The sequence below is a fragment of the Cherax quadricarinatus genome, chromosome 67 (genome assembly GCF_038502225.1).
Source record: "Cherax quadricarinatus isolate ZL_2023a chromosome 67, ASM3850222v1, whole genome shotgun sequence".
Classification (NCBI taxonomy): domain Eukaryota; kingdom Metazoa; phylum Arthropoda; class Malacostraca; order Decapoda; family Parastacidae; genus Cherax; species Cherax quadricarinatus.
This window is the reverse complement of record NC_091358.1, coordinates 616,619-633,069: the sequence shown is the minus strand read 5'-3', so window position 1 is coordinate 633,069 and position 16,451 is coordinate 616,619. Positions and strand designations below refer to the sequence as shown.

The 16,451-nt window shown below is 42.1% G+C and overlaps 1 protein-coding gene across 12 annotated transcripts in view; it reads left to right on the top strand.

Annotated features, from left to right (window-relative positions):
• The window catches only part of LOC128699641 (fibrillin-2), a 206,911-nt gene that overhangs the window by 67,067 nt on the left and 123,393 nt on the right, over positions 1-16,451 (top strand). For all 12 annotated transcript variants that reach the window (XM_070099319.1, XM_070099328.1, XM_070099323.1 and 9 more), the window contains 6 exons: positions 7,742-7,882; positions 9,063-9,180; positions 9,287-9,513; positions 11,118-11,249; positions 11,684-11,827; positions 13,644-13,778. In XM_070099319.1, coding sequence (XP_069955420.1) covers positions 7,742-7,882; positions 9,063-9,180; positions 9,287-9,513; positions 11,118-11,249; positions 11,684-11,827; positions 13,644-13,778 — 897 coding nt within the window. The remainder of the gene's footprint in view (positions 1-7,741; positions 7,883-9,062; positions 9,181-9,286; positions 9,514-11,117; positions 11,250-11,683; positions 11,828-13,643; positions 13,779-16,451) is intronic.

Genomic DNA, 16,451 nt, shown 5'->3' with positions numbered 1-16,451 from the left:
GAGGCTGAGGAGAGGTTTGTACCCAAGGGTAACAGGAGTAATGAAAAAGCCAGGATGAGCCCATGGTTTACCCAAAGGTGCAGGGAGGCAAAAACCAAGTGTGCTAGGGAATGGAAGAAATATAGAAGGCAAAGGACCCAGGAGAATAAGGAGAACAGTCGTAGAGCCAGAAATGAATATGCACAGATAAGAAGGGAGGCCCAAAGACAATATGAAAATGACATAGCAGCGAAAGCCAAATCTGACCCGAAACTGTTGTACAGCCACATCAGGAGGAAAACAACAGTCAAGGACCAGGTAATCAGGCTAAGGAAGGAAGGAGGAGAGACAACAGGAAATGACCGGGAAGTATGTGAAGAACTCAACAAGAGATTCAAAGAAGTGTTCACAGAGGAGACAGAAGGGACTCCAGAAAGACGGAGAGGTGGGGCACACCACCAAGTGCTGGACACAGTGCACACAACCGAGGAAGAAGTGAAGAGGCTTCTGAGTGAGCTAGATACCTCAAAGGCAATGGGGCCAGATAACATCTCCCCATGGGTATTGAGAGAGGGAGCAGAGGCGCTATGTGTACCCCTAACAACAATATTCAATACATCTATCGAAACAGGGAGATTGCCTGAGGCATGGAAGACAGCAAATGTAGTCCCAATCTTTAAAAAAGGAGACAGACATGAAGCATTAAACTACAGACCAGTGTCACTGACATGTATAGTATGCAAAATCATGGAGAAGATTATCAGGAGAAGAGTGGTGGAACACCTAGAAAGGAATGATCTCATCAACAGCAGCCAGCATGGTTTCAGGGACGGGAAATCCTGTGTCACAAACCTACTGGAGTTCTATGACATGGTGACAGCAGTAAGACAAGAGAGAGAGGGGTGGGTGGATTGCATTTTCTTGGACTGCAAGAAGGCGTTTGACACAGTTCCACACAAGAGATTGGTGCAAAAACTGGAGGACCAAGCAGGGATAACAGGGAAGGCACTACAATGGATCAGGGAATACTTGTCAGGAAGACAGCAGCGAGTCATGGTACGTGGCGAGGTGTCAGAGTGGGCACCTGTGACCAGCGGGGTCCCGCAGGGGTCAGTCCTAGGACCAGTGCTGTTTCTGGTATTTGTGAACGACATGACGGAAGGAATAGACTCTGAGGTGTCCCTGTTTGCAGATGACGTGAAGTTGATGAGAAGAATACACTCGATCGAAGACCAGGCAGAACTACAAAGGGATCTGGACAGGCTGCAGAACTGGTCCAGCAATTGGCTCCTGGAGTTCAATCCCACCAAGTGCAAAGTCATGAAGATTGGGGAAGGGCAAAGAAGGCCGCAGACGGAGTACAGTCTAGGGGGTCAGAGACTACAAACCTCACTCAAGGAAAAAGATCTTGGGGTGAGTATAACACCAGGCACATCTCCTGAAGCGCACATCAACCAAATAACTGCTGCAGCATATGGGCGCCTAGCAAACCTCAGAACAGCATTCCGACATCTTAATAAGGAATCGTTCAGGACCCTGTACACCGTATACGTTAGGCCCATATTGGAGTATGCGGCACCAGTTTGGAACCCACACCTAGCCAAGCACGTAAAGAAACTAGAGAAAGTGCAAAGGTTTGCAACAAGACTAGTCCCAGAGCTAAGAGGTATGTCCTACGAGGAGAGGTTAAGGGAAATCAACCTGACGACACTGGAGGACAGGAGAGATAGGGGGGACATGATAACGACATACAAAATACTGAGAGGAATTGACAAGGTGGACAAAAACAGGATGTTCCAGAGATTGGACACAGTAACAAGGGGACACAGTTGGAAGCTAAAGACACAGATGAATCACAGGGATGTTAGGAAGTATTTCTTCAGCCACAGAGTAGTCAGTAAGTGGAATAGTTTGGGAAGCGATGTAGTGGAGGCAGGATCCATACATAGCTTTAAGCAGAGGTACGATAAAGCTCACGGCTCAGGGAGAGTGACCTAGTAGCGATCAGTGAAGAGGCGGGGCCAGGAGCTCGGACTCGACCCCCGCAACCTCAACTAGGTGAGTACAACTAGGTGAGTACACACACACACACACACACACACACACACACACACACACACACACACACACACACACACACACACACACACACACACACACACACACACACACACACACACACACACACACACACACACACACACACACACACACACACACACACACACACACACACACACACACACACACACACACACACACACACACACACTGGGCAACTACCTGAGAAATGAAAGACAGCTAATGTAGTCCCCATATTTAAGAAAGGAAACAGAAACAAGGCACTAAACTACAGACCTGTGTCTCTGACATGTATTGTGTGCAAAGTCATGGAGAAGATTATCAGGAGGAGAGTGGTCGAACACCTGGAAAGGAACAAGATTATAAATGAAAACCAGCATGGGTTCATGGAAGGCAAATCTTGTATCACAAACCTCCTGGAGTTTTATGACAAGGTAACAGAAGTAAGACACGAGAGAGAGGGTTGGGTAGATTGCGTTTTCCTAGACTGCAGGAAGGCCTTTGACACAGTTCCCCACAAGAGATTAGTGCAGAAGCTGGAGGATCAGGCACACGTAAAAGGAAGGGCACTGCAATGGATAAGGGAATACCTGACAGGGAGGCAGCAACGAGTCATGGTACGTGAAGAGGTATCACAGTGGGCGCCTGTTACGAGCGGGGTCCCACAGGGGTCAGTTCTAGGACCAGTGCTATTTTTGATATATGTGAACGACATGATGGAAGGAATAGACTCTGAAGTGTCCCTGTTCGCAGATGACGTGAAGTTGATGAGAAGAATTAAATCGGACGAGGATGAGGCAGGACTGCAAAGAGACCTGGACAGGCTGGACATGTGGTCCAGTAACTGGCTTTTCGAATTTAATCCAGCCAAATGCAAAGTCATGAAGATTGGGGAGGGGCAAAGAAGACCGCAGACAGAGTATAGGCTAGGTGGACAAAGACTACAGACCTCACTCAGGGAGAAAGACCTTGGGGTGACCATAACACCGAGCACATCACCGGAGGCACACATCAACCAAATAACCGCTGCAGCATACGGGCGCCTGGCAAACCTGAGAATAGCGTTCCGATACCTTAATAAGGAATCGTTCAAGACACTGTACACTGTGTATGTTAGGCCCATACTGGAGTATGCAGCACCAGTCTGGAACCCACACCTGGTCAAGCACGTCAAGAAGTTAGAGAAAGTACAAAGGTTTGCAACAAGGCTAGTCCCAGAGCTCAAGGGAATGTCGTATGAGGAAAGGTTAAGGGAAATTGGACTGACGACACTGGAGGACAGAAGGGTCAGAGGAGACATGATAACAACATACAAGATACTACGGGGAATAGACAAGGTGGAGAGAGATAGGATGTTCCAGAGAGGGGACACAGGGACAAGGGGTCACAACTGGAAGCTGAAGACTCAGACGAGTCACAGGGACGTTAGGAAGTATTTCTTCAGTCATAGAGTTGTCAGCAAGTGGAATAGCCTAGCAAGTGAAGTAGTGGAGGCAGGAACCATACATAGTTTTAAGAAGAGGTATGACAAAGCTCAGGAAGCAGAGAGAGAGAGGATCCAGTAGCGATCAGTGAAGAGGCGGGGCCAGGAGCTGAGTCTCGACCCCTGCAACCACAATTAGGTGAGTACACACACACACACACACACACACACACACACACACACACATCATGAAAATAATAGGAGAAGACGACATGACCCAGCTGGAAAATTTTCGGAGAATAGGGGGGTTTGTAAAAAAAAGAACCCAGCCAGTGAAAGTGACCTTCAAGGCAGAATCGACTCGGAACAGGATCCTGCAGGAGAAAGCACGATTAAGGGACATGCCGGCATACAGGAAGGTGTATCTTGACCGTGACAGAACACAAGCAGAAAGGCAGAAACAGAGAGAGATGGTACAAAGGCGAAAGGAGGAAAGAGAGGGGATGGAGAAGACAGACAGGAGATCCCAGACACAGGAAGATCAAATACAGCCTCCCTCACAACTTCCTATAGAAGCCTCCCAACCAGGTCAACCCCAGTGCAACCAAACACTCTAAACCAAAACACCCATGCCACATCCAATGCCCCCACCCACTGCATTACAAACTCCACCCCCACAGCAACCACCCATAGTTCCTTATCAGGTCTCCCACTTCCCCAACCCCAATACACCTCCCAGACCACAATCTTAGAAAAGAAGTTGAAGGTGTGGTATACAAATGCAGATGGAATAACAAATAAGTATGAGGAGTGGCACGAAAGAATCAAGGAGACATCCCCAGACATAATAGCACTCACAGAAACAAAACTCACCAGAATAATAACATTCAATCTTTCCACCCGGATATCAAATCCTCAGGAAAGACAGAGGGAGGAGAGGGGGAGGAGGAGTTGCACTGCTCATTAAAAACCAGTGGGGGTTTGAGAAAATGGAAGGAATGGATGGCACGGGCGAAAGGGACTACTTAGTAGGAACAATCCAGTCTGAGGGACATAAGGTGATAATTGCAGTAATGTACAACCCACCACAGAACTGCAGGAGGCCAAGAGAAGAATACAATGAGAGCAACAGAGCAATGGTCGACACACTAGCCGAGGTGGCCAGGAGAGCACACATGGGGGGAGCAAAGTTACTAGTTATGGGTGATTTCAATCACAAGGAGATTGACTGGGAAAACCTGGAGCCCCATGGGGTCCCGAAACATGGAGAGCCAAGATGACGGATGTGGTACTGGAAAACCTCATGCATCAACATGTTAGAGACACTACCAGAGAGAGAGGAGAGGATGAACCAGCAAGACTGGACCTTGTATTCACCTTGAGTAGTTCTGACATCGAGGATATCATGTATGAAAGGCCCCTGGGAGCTAGTGATCATGTGGTTCTGTGCTTCGACTACATAGTTGAGCTCCAAGTGGAGAGAGCAGCAGGAATAGGGTGGGAAAACCAAACTACAAAAGGGGTAACTACTCAGGCTTGAGGAACTTCTTTCAAGACATTCAGTGGGAGAGGGAACTGACAGGAAAACTAGTACAAGAAATGATGGATTATGTGGCAACAAAATGCAAGGAGGCAGAGGAGAGGTTTGTTCCTAAGGGAAACAGAAATAATGGGAAGAACAGAACGAGTCCTTGGTTCACCCAAAGGTGTAGGGAGGCAAAAACTAGGTGTACTAGAGAATGGAAAAGGTACAGAAGACAGAGAACTCAGGAAAATGAAGAGATTAGCCAAAGAGTCAGAAACGAATATGCACAAATAAGAAGGGAGGCTCAGCGGCAATACGAAAATGACATAGCATTGAAAGTCAAGACTGACCCGAAGCTGTTGTACAGCCACATCAGGAGGAAAACAACAGTCAAGGACCAGGTAATCAGACTGAGGAAGGGTGATGGGGAATTCACAAGAAACGACCGGGAGGTATGTCAGGAGCTCAACACAAGATTTAAAGAAGTATTTACAGTGGAAACCAGTAGGACTCCAGGAAATCAGAGCAGGGGGGTGCACCAGCAAGTGCTGGATGAGGTACATATAACCAAGGAGGAGGTGAAGAAGCTGCTATGCGAACTTGACACCTCAAAGGCGGTGGGACCAGACAACATCTCTCCGTGGGTCCTTAAAGAGGGAGCAGAGATATTGTGTGTACCGTTAACAAAGATCTTCAACACATCATTTGAAACTGGGCAACTCCCTGAGGTATGGAAGATGGCAAATGTAGTCCCAATTTTTAAAAAGGGAGACAGACATGAGGCACTAAACTACAGACCTGTATCACTAACATGTATAGTATGCAAGGTCATGGAGAAGATCATCAGGAGGAGAGTGGTGGAGCACCTGGAAAGAAACAAGTGTATAATTGACAACCAGCATGGTTTCAGGGAGGGAAAATCCTGTGTCACAAACCTACTAGAGTTTTATGACAAGGTGACAGAAGTAAGACAAGAGAGAGAGGGGTGGATCGACTGCATTTTTTTGGACTGCAAGAAGGCCTTCGACACAGTTCCTCACAAGAGGTTACTGCAAAAGCTAGAGGATCAGGCACACATAACAGGAAAGGCACTGCAATGGATCAGAGAATACCTGACAGGGAGGCAACAACGAGTCATGGTACGTGACGAGGTGTCAGAGTGGGCGCCTGTGACAAGCGGGGTTCCACAGGGGTCAGTCCTAGGACCTGTGCTGTTCTTGGTATATGTGAATGACATAACGGAAGGGATAGACTCAGAAGTGTCCTTGTTTGCGGATGATGTGAAGTTAATGAGAAGAATCAAATCGGATGAGGATCAGGCAGGACTACAAAGAGACCTGGACAGGCTACAAGCCTGGTCCAGCAACTGGCTCCTTGAGTTTAACCCTGCCAAATGCAAAGTCATGAAGATTGGGGAAGGGCAAAGAAGACCACAGACACAATATAATTTAGATGGCCAAAGACTGCAAACCTCACTCAAGGAAAAAGATCTGGGGGTGAGTATAACACCGAGCATATCTCCTGAGGCGCACATCAATCAGATAACTGCTGCAGCATACGGGCGCCTGGCAAACCTACGGATAGCGTTTCGATACCTCAGTAAGGATTCGTTTAAGACTCTGCATACCATTTACGTCAGGCCCATACTGGAGTATGCAGCACCAGTTTGGAATCCACACCTAGTCAAGCACGTCAAGAAATTAGAGAAAGTGCTAAGGTTTGCAACAAGACAAGTCCCAGAGCTACGGGGATTGTCCTACGAAGAAAGGTTGAGGGAAATCGGCCTGACGACATTGGAGGACAGGAGGGTCAGGGGAGACATGATAACGACATATAAAATACTGCGCGGAATAGACGAGGTGGACAAAGACGGGATGTTCCAGAGAAGGGACACAGACACAAGAGGTCACAATTGGAAGTTGAAGACTCAGATGAATCAAAGGGATGTTAGGAAGTATTTCTTCAGTCATAGAGTAGTCAGGCCGTGGAATAGCCTAGAAAGTGACGTAGTGGAGGCGGGAACCATACATAGTTTTAAGGCGAGGTATGATAGAGCTCATGGGGCAGGGAGAGAGAGGACCTAGTAGCAATCAGCGAAGAGGCGGGGCCAGGAGCTGTGACTCGACCCCTGCAACCACAAATAGGTGAGTACACACACACACACACACACACACACACACACACACACACACACACACAAACATATGCACAATGGACTGAAAGGTCCTCCATTTTCCTTTCTGGACATCAAACTCATTCTTACCACCCAAAGTGAATAACCAGCCAGACCAACACAAACTTTGCTATCATTCTCAGTCCAGCGTGTCTTCACCAGCCTGTGATGTTTCATTGCACATATTCACCACACATCCATCAGCAGTGGTTAGCTACCTTTGTAACAGTATCTTCGAAGGAGTATCAAGGAAAGAAAGCATTTGTGATGTATTTTAAGGTGTAATCATAAATCAGTTTTTTAATGTAATATGCTAGGATTGAGTGCCAGGGTGATCTTACTCAAAAACACACAAATATAAAAATGTGATTGTAGTTATAATTGTATTACTGTATAGTGTGTTGTAATAATAATAATATTTATATATTTTGTAGGTAAAACTGTATTACTGTATTGCACTAAAATAACAGTAGATTATGTCACTTTTAAAACAAACATTTGAATTTAACATTTTGAATTGCTCTCATCACTTCATATGAATTTCATGTGTTTTCATCAGATATTGATGAGTGCAGTACGAATTTAGATGATTGTTCTGTATCTGAGCGATGCATTAACACCCTTGGAAGCTATACATGTAGGTTGCGCCGTCGCTGTTCTGCTGGCTATGCCACTGACCTTATAACGGGAGAATGTAAAGGTAATTAAAATATTTTATATGGTTTAGACATTTAGGGAAGATGGAGCAATATATGTTGACTTGGAGGGTGTATAAATTTGTATTGGAAAGAAGGCAGGTAGGGATTGCACTAGGAAAGTTTGGAGGGAGGGGGTAAAAGAGTTATTTTTTATGGAAGTGACTTGGATATCCAGCAAGTGTATGTGTGAGTGTGTTTGATAGGAGTGAGTGGAGGCAAGTGGTTTTTATGATGATGTGTTGTTGGAGTGTGAGCAAGGTAACATTTATGAAGGGATTCAGGAAAACTGGTTAGCCTGGCTTGAGTCCTGGAGGTAGGAAGTACAGTGCCTGCACTCTGAAGGAGGGATGGGATTCTTTGCAGATTTGAACTGTAGCATCAGCACCCTTCTGACAAGGAAGTGATGGAATGAGTGATGGTGAAAGCGGTTCTTCTTTTTTGGGTTACCCTCCCTTGGTGGGAGACAGCTAGATTGATAAAAAAATATAAGCATGAGAATTTACAGATGGATAATTGATATAACATTTATGTGAAGTTTAATTTATATTTAATAAGTGTTTTTTTAATACTATTAGTGAAATGTTGGCAGATAATTCTGGGTCAATATTAGTACTGAGTGTCCAGTAGACATAGTGTGCACAGTAGAAAGTGTGAATGTTGTGTATGTTAAGTCAGGTTGAACCGTTGAACAAGGGGGTGTGTTATATCTGGAGCCTGAATGAGTAATAATTTTGAGAGTTGATTTTTTGCTGAATAACAATAAGTTAAAGGTGATTATCTGTTGTTGATCCCCATGCAGAGATACCATAGATGAGGTATGAATAGATTAACCCTTAAACTGTCCAAACGTAGATCTACGTTTTTTCAACATTTGAAAGTGTAAAAAACGTAGATCCTCTTTTTTTTTTTTCATTTGAAAACGTGTAAAAATCTTTGATCTACTTTTTTTTTTTGTTATATTTGAAAATATGTAAAAAAATGTAGATCTACTTTTGGAGCACTACGCATGTGAACGTAAATCTGTTTGGACAGTTTAAGGGTTAAAGAGTAGTACAGAGTGGACAAAACATTCTATAAACAAATTAGTACATGTATTATAATGTATTAGTGTACTCAGCAGAGCTGCAGTATAAACATTGCAAAATGTTTAGGGTATTCAGAGCACTATCTCCTCTCCTTCAGATGTGGATGAGTGTGCCACTGGCATTGCAAGCTGCCTGCCAGGCCAAATTTGCTTTAATACTGAAGGTGCCTTTGAGTGCCGTGTTGAATGTCAAGATGGGTTTAGATATGATCCGACGTGAGTATTTATCATTTCCTACTTCTCAGTTCTTCCATAAAATAGATTCATATACTGTACTTTGCTGTATTAAATATGTTGAACTGAAAACTGTCTGTGCCTCTAGAGATGCTGCAGTGTGCGTAGATATTGATGAATGCCTTGAATCGCCGTGCGAATTTGGAAAGCTATGTACCAACATAGAGGGCTCATATATCTGCACGTCTGTCACCACTCAAAGTACAAGAACTACAACATTCACAACAACATCAGCAACTACAACAACCACCAGTAGACCACCTAGTTCCTGTCCATCTGGATTTGGAAGAAATCCTAATAGTTTGCAATGTGAAGGTAAATTAATACCTTGATTTTTCATATTACAAATATTAATTTGTGAATTATTTATTATTTTTTTATTAACACATCGGCTGTTTCCCAACAAGGTAGGGTGGCCCAAAAAAAGAAAAACTTTCACCATCATTCACTCCATCACTGTCTTGCCAGAGGCATGCTTACACTACAGTTTTAAAACTGCAACATTAACACCTATCCTTCAGAGTGCAGACACTGTACTTTCCATCTCCAGGACTCAAGTCTGGCCTGCTGGTTTTCCTGAATCCCTTCATAAATATTGCCCTGCTCACACTCCAACAGTATGTCAAGTCCTAAAAACCATTTTTCTCCATTCACTCCTATCTAACATGCTCACGCATGCTTGCTGGAAGTCCAAGCCCCTTGCACACAAAACCTCCTTTACCTCCTCTGTCCAGCCTTTCTTAGGCTGACCTCTACCCCACCTTCCCTCCTCAGCCCTCTGGATAATAGTTTTGGTAATCCTGTACCTCCTCCTAATTTCCAATATACGAATTCTCCACGTTATATTCACACCACACATTGCCCTCAGACACAATCTCCACTGCCTCCAACCTTCTCCTTATTGTAACATTCACCACCCATGCTTTGTACCCATATACAGTAAGAGCATTGGTATAGCTATACTCTCATATAATCCCCTCTTTACTTCCATAGACGAAGTTTTTTGTCTCCACAGACTCCTCAGTGCACCACTTCCCTTTTTCTCCTTGTCAATTCTGTGATTCACCTCATCTTTCAATTTGTTAATTAATATTCACTTATTTACAGCAGTTTTAGGGATAGATTGATATATGAGTCTGTATAGCTAAATTGTTATAGCTGGTTATTTCATGGCTTGTAGAAATGCTGATATGTGCTTGTTATTTTACCTGTTTGATAAAAATATATAAAATCTAACAAACTTTACTTTTTTTTAACACACTGGCCGTCTCCCACTGAAGCAGAGTGACCCGAAAAGGAAACACTTTCACCATCATTTACACCATCACTGTCTTGCGAGAGGCACACATATATGACAGTTTAGATGTTTAGCCATGCACAGTTGTTTGCAGATGGAAGTTATCTTCTTGATGAAGGATTATGTACTTTTTTTGCCAACTCAGATGATCTTTGATAAGGGTGTAAAACAAGGGCACTTAACATGGCAAATCTTTATTGATAATATTTGTCATTTGTGAGCTTTATCAAATCCAAAAAGAGCTCAATATATATCAGATGTTTAAATGTGAATAGCGTGTATATCATGTCAGGCAGGTACAGTAAACACTTGTATAATTTTGAAATTATGTACATCCCTGAAAATTATCTGTGATACACTCTGATCTATGACCTTTTACAAGATTTTGTATGATCCTTTACTAGATATTGTATGACTTTTCATTAGATTGTGTGATCCTTCACTAGATATTGTATGACCTTTCACTAGATATTGTGCGATCCTTCACTAGATATTGTATGATGCTTCACTAGACTTTGTGTGATCCTCCACTAGATATTGTATGATCCTTCACCAGATATTGTATGACCCTTCACTAGATTTTGTATGACCCTTTACTGAATATTGTATGATCCTTCCCTAGATATTGATGAATGTCGCAACCAAGTGTGTGAGCCAGAACAAAGCTGCCAGAACTCCTATGGATCTTACAGATGCATCTGGCTACCATGTGACCGAGGCTACACCAGAGACTCTCTCACTCATGAATGCCAAGGTGAGAATTCAGCAATAGAAGTAGTATTTGAATTATGCTGTGGATATTAGATAAGGTCAGGGCAGTGTACACCTACCCAAATCTCTTGCCCTGTATCCAGCATATATTACATAAATTTTAATCACATGTTTTGGAAGAGAAAAAAGTTAAAATTTTGAGGAAGTATTTGACTCTGAATTTACTTAGAAATTTATTATAGAAGTTACTTAATCTAATATAAACTTCTTAAAAATTTCCAGTGGTTGTAACACAGCCCTCTCTTGTAAACCATTTCACTGTTCCATGACTGTGAAGAACTATCTAGTATGTTTCAAGCACTTCTTTCATAGTTTACAGCTATGGCCTCTTATTCTACCTTTGAACATATTATATTTCCAAATAAAGTACAGAACTGTATTCATGTTGACACTGCTTCTCTCACTGTTTTGTGACAGATATTGATGAATGTGAAGAGGGACTTCATAGTTGTCAGGTAGGAGTGGAACAATGTGTTAACAACCCTGGGGGTCACACCTGCCAGCCTCAACCTTGTGCCTCAGGCTTCACTCGCGACTCACTTGACCCCAGACAGTGTATAGGTGAGATGAAATATATAGATATTAAAAAATTTATTTCACAAGTTCTGTAGGCTGGTATTTTGTATAAATTTATAAATATATTGCATCACTTTTTGTTGCACTTTCACAGCTTCCTTTCCTTTCCTTGGATCAAGCCTGATTACCTCCCATTCTGTAGGCATTGTATGACTTCTGCAGGTTTAGCGCTTCACCATGAATATGTGTATAGCAAACCCTTAAGAAGACCCAAATAAAAAAAAAATTCAGCAAAACACAATTAAAAAACAGTAAGATAATTGATTTCAGCTGCAAACTTCAGAGGCACAGAATGTAATTCATGAAAGGCTAGAGAATGACACACAAAAACCCTGGTGGACAAGCAGTGGGTAGTTTTTCCCTCCGTGCCAGCTTAGGCCTAATGGACAATGCCATTAATTATGGGGAAGGTCTGATGTCACCCCTTGTTGTGAGCCTACCCACACCACAAACAACTACTTTCTGGAAGCATTAAGTAACTGACCCATTGTGTTGATTGAACAGTTTTGGGTGTTATCATCATCCCTTCTAATTTCTGGATACTAACCATGGCACTCAGAAGAATGCTAGTATATTACTGAAGAAATTGAACAACACATACAGTAAATTTCTTTAGTGATATTTGGATCCCTAAAGCCTGATTGGCCAGAGTCCATGCTGCAGTTACCAGACAGATCAAACCTGCATAATTCCTTGTACTGAATGAATCACATAGGTCTACTGCATTATGAAATAAAAATTTTGTTTTAATTTAGATATTACTGTACTCCATGGGGTAGTGGAACAGAATTCTTCTCCGGAAACCATGTGTGTCGTAAGAGGCAACTAAAATGCTGGGAGCAAGGGACTGGTAACTCCTCCTGTATACACTACTAAATTTCAAAGAAGAAGCTTTTGTTTTTCCTTTTGGGCCACCCTGCCTCAGTGGGATACAGCCGGTTTGTTGAAAAAAGAAGAGATTACTGTACAGCTTCTCTTCACTTAGCAATGTACTCGTTTACTGATGCCTTGGACTTATGATGGGCTCTCTGACTAGTATGCATACCTAATAATATATATTAGAGCCAATTTCCTCAATTTTGTTTATTACAGTTGGCTATTTTTAAATGTATAAACATTTAAAAATAACCAAAAATGTTATAAATGGTGCAAAGGTGACATTAAAATAATATCAAAGATGGTTGACACAAACTCGATACCATTATAGTATGTTGCTCACTTAGTGTCAGATTCGTTTAACGATGTGGTCTTAGGAACGGAACTCTGTCATTAAGTGAGGAGAAGCCGTACTTACTTCTGTGAGATAAATTTAAGGAAGCTACTGTTCCTTTGTATTATTATTCAGATACTCCTCACTTTATGATGGTTTGTCTTAAGATATTTTGACTTGACAGTGGTGCAATAGCGATACACATTCTGAACTGTACAGTACTTTACATTTATTGATAAGATATACTTGAATTCATTTATTTACTTTTCAGTACTGGTATTTAGTTATTTATAGTAATTATTTGTTTATTTACTCATTCAGTGATGGTAGTTATTTACTCTTTTATTTATTGTATCTTTCATTTTTTTTTTTTTTTCAACAAGTCGGCCGTCTCCCATTTGACTTACAATATTTTCAGCTTAAAATGGGTTCTTTGGAACGTAACTTCATTGTCAGTCGAGGAGCACCTGTATTAGTGTATAGGGAAAAAATAGGCAGGTGGAAATTTATATTTGTAATGTTATGACTGACTAAAATATTTAACCCTAGACATTTCTCATTCCATTAATCTTATTTTTATCATTTGACAAGATATCGACGAATGCAAGTTGGCACCCTGTGGCCCCGAGGAAGAATGTATCAACAGTAATGGGTCATTTAGGTGTCGGCATCTTACACCATGTAGCCCAGGCTTTAGAAGAGATGAAGAAAGCAAAGAGTGTAAAGGTAATATTATATAGTGGGACACTGTGTAATTTTATCTATCCGGAAAAGAGACTACCATAGTTATATTGGTTAGGAGATGTTTCTTATTAGGTCTTCTCTTCTGAGTGTTAGATTGGGTTTAAATGTTGCTTGCATTTGCATTCAGTATCTTTGTATCCTTGTGTACTAGAATAGGAATATATAATGTAATGAGGAAGCAAAGAGGAATCCTTCTTCCATAAGCTATGCGTGTCATAAGAGGTGACCACAGTGCCGGGAGCAAGGGGCTAGTAACCCCTTCTGTATAAATTACTAAATATAAAAAGAAGAAAAACTTTTGTTTCTTCTTTTCCAGGCCACCCTGCCTCAGTGGGAGACAGTCAGTGTGTTAAAAAAAATAGTAGTTTTGAATGTCCATGTATAATATAGTTGGATGAGATTATAGGAATATGTATATTGGTTGACTCTCCAAATCTTAATAACATGATTGTAAACATCCCGGAACAGATGAGAGTTGAATCCACGGCAAGCCATTCCTAAAATTATCAGTCTAATGTGCTATCCACTGTACCATGCAGGCCTAATGAGATTCATCCAACTAAGTATATTTCTCTACACTAGTAAGGTTAGCATGGACCCCACTGTGATCATGCAGGTTTTCACAGATGAATCCCTACCAACATGACTGTGGCAAACTCTAGCTTAAGTCCCTTCAAAGCTGTTATCAATGATTCATGAAATTGTTATACCATCATTATGTGTTAAGCTCAAGCATGTTTTCGTTGGGCCCAGGAGCTGCAGGAACTTTGGGGAAAGGGGATAAATCCTGGAGGTGGGAAGTACAGTATCTGCACTCGGGAAAAAGGTGGCGATGCGTCAGTTCAGAATCATTTAAATTGTAATATCTAAGCACTTCTGGTAAGACAAAGTTCTATTGATTGAATGATGGTGAACACATTCCCCCCCCCCCCTTTTTTTTTTCTGGGCCACCCTACTGTGGTGAGAGACAGCTAGTGTGGTTACCAAAAGTATAATTCAAGAGGACTGAGGAGGGGTGTTGAGGCATTTTGGGCATTTTATGAGGATGGAGCAAAATGGGATGGCTAACAGGGTATAAAGTAGTCCCCCCATATCCACAGGGGATACGTTCTAAGCCCTGTCACGGATACTCGAAACCACGATAGTAGCAAAACTTATACATGAGTTGTTTTTAATTTACATACTTTTTTTTTTTTTTTTTTCAACAAGTCGGCCGTCTCCCACCGAGGCAGGGTGACCCAAAAAAGAAAGAAAATCCCCAAAAAGAAAATACTTTCATCATCATTCAACACTTTCACCACACTCACACATTATCACTGTTTTTGCAGAGGTGCTCAGAATACAACAGTTTAGAAGCATACGCATATAAAGATACACAACATATCCCTCCAAACTGCCAATATCCCAAACCCCTCCTTTAAAGTGTAGGCATTGTACTTCCCATTTCCAGGACTCAAGTCCGACTATATGAAAATAACCGGTTTCCCTGAATCCCTTCACTAAATATTACCCTGCTCACACTCCAACAGATCTTCAGGTCCCAAGTACCATTTGTCTTCATTCACTCCTATCTAACATGCTCACGCATGCTTGCTGGAAGTCCAAGCCCCTTGCCCACAAAACCTCCTTTACCCCCTCTCTCCAACCCTTTCGAGGACGACCCCTACCCCTTCTTCCTTGGTACTACTATACTTTCATACATTCCCTTCTTTGCCTCCATAGATAACGTTTTTTGACTCCACATATACCTCTACGCACCACTCACCTTTTTTCCCTCATCACTTCTATGATTAACCTCATCCTTCATAAATCCATCCGCCGACACGTCAACTCCCAAGTATCTGAAAACATTCACTTCTTCCATACTCCTCCTCCCCAATTTGATATCCAATTTTTCTTTATCTAAATCATTTGATACCCTCATTACCTTACTCTTTTCTATGTTCACTTTCAACTTTCTACCTTTACACACTTTCCCAAACTCATCCACTAACCTTTGCAGTTTTTCTTTAGAATCTCCCATAAGCACAGTATCATCAGCAAAAAGTAACTGTGTCGATTCCCATTTTGAATTTGATTCCCCAAAATTTAATCCCACCCCTCTCCCGAACACCCTAGCATTTACTTCCTTTACAACCCCATCTATAAATATATTAAACAACCATGGTGACATTACACATCCCAGTCTAAGACCTACTTTTACCGGGAAGTAGTCTCCCTCTCTTCTACACACCCTAACCTGAGCCTCACTATCCTCATAAAAACTCTTTGCAGCATTTAATAACTTACCACCTATTCCATATACTTGCAACATCTGCCACATTGCTCCTCTATCCACTCTATCATATGCCTTTTCTAAATCCATAAATGCAATAAAAACTTCCTTACCTTTATCTAAATACTGTTCACATATATGCTTCAATGTAAACATTTTATCTACACATCCCCTACCCACTCTGAAACCTCCTTGCTCATCCGCAATCCTACATTCTGTCTTACCTCTAATTCTTTCAGTTATAACCCTACTGTACACTTTTCCTGGTATACTCAGTAAACTTATTCCTCTATAATTTTTACAGTCTCTTTTGTCCCCTTTCCCTTTATATAAAGGGACTATACATGCTCCCCGCCAATCCCTAGGTACCTTCCCCTCTT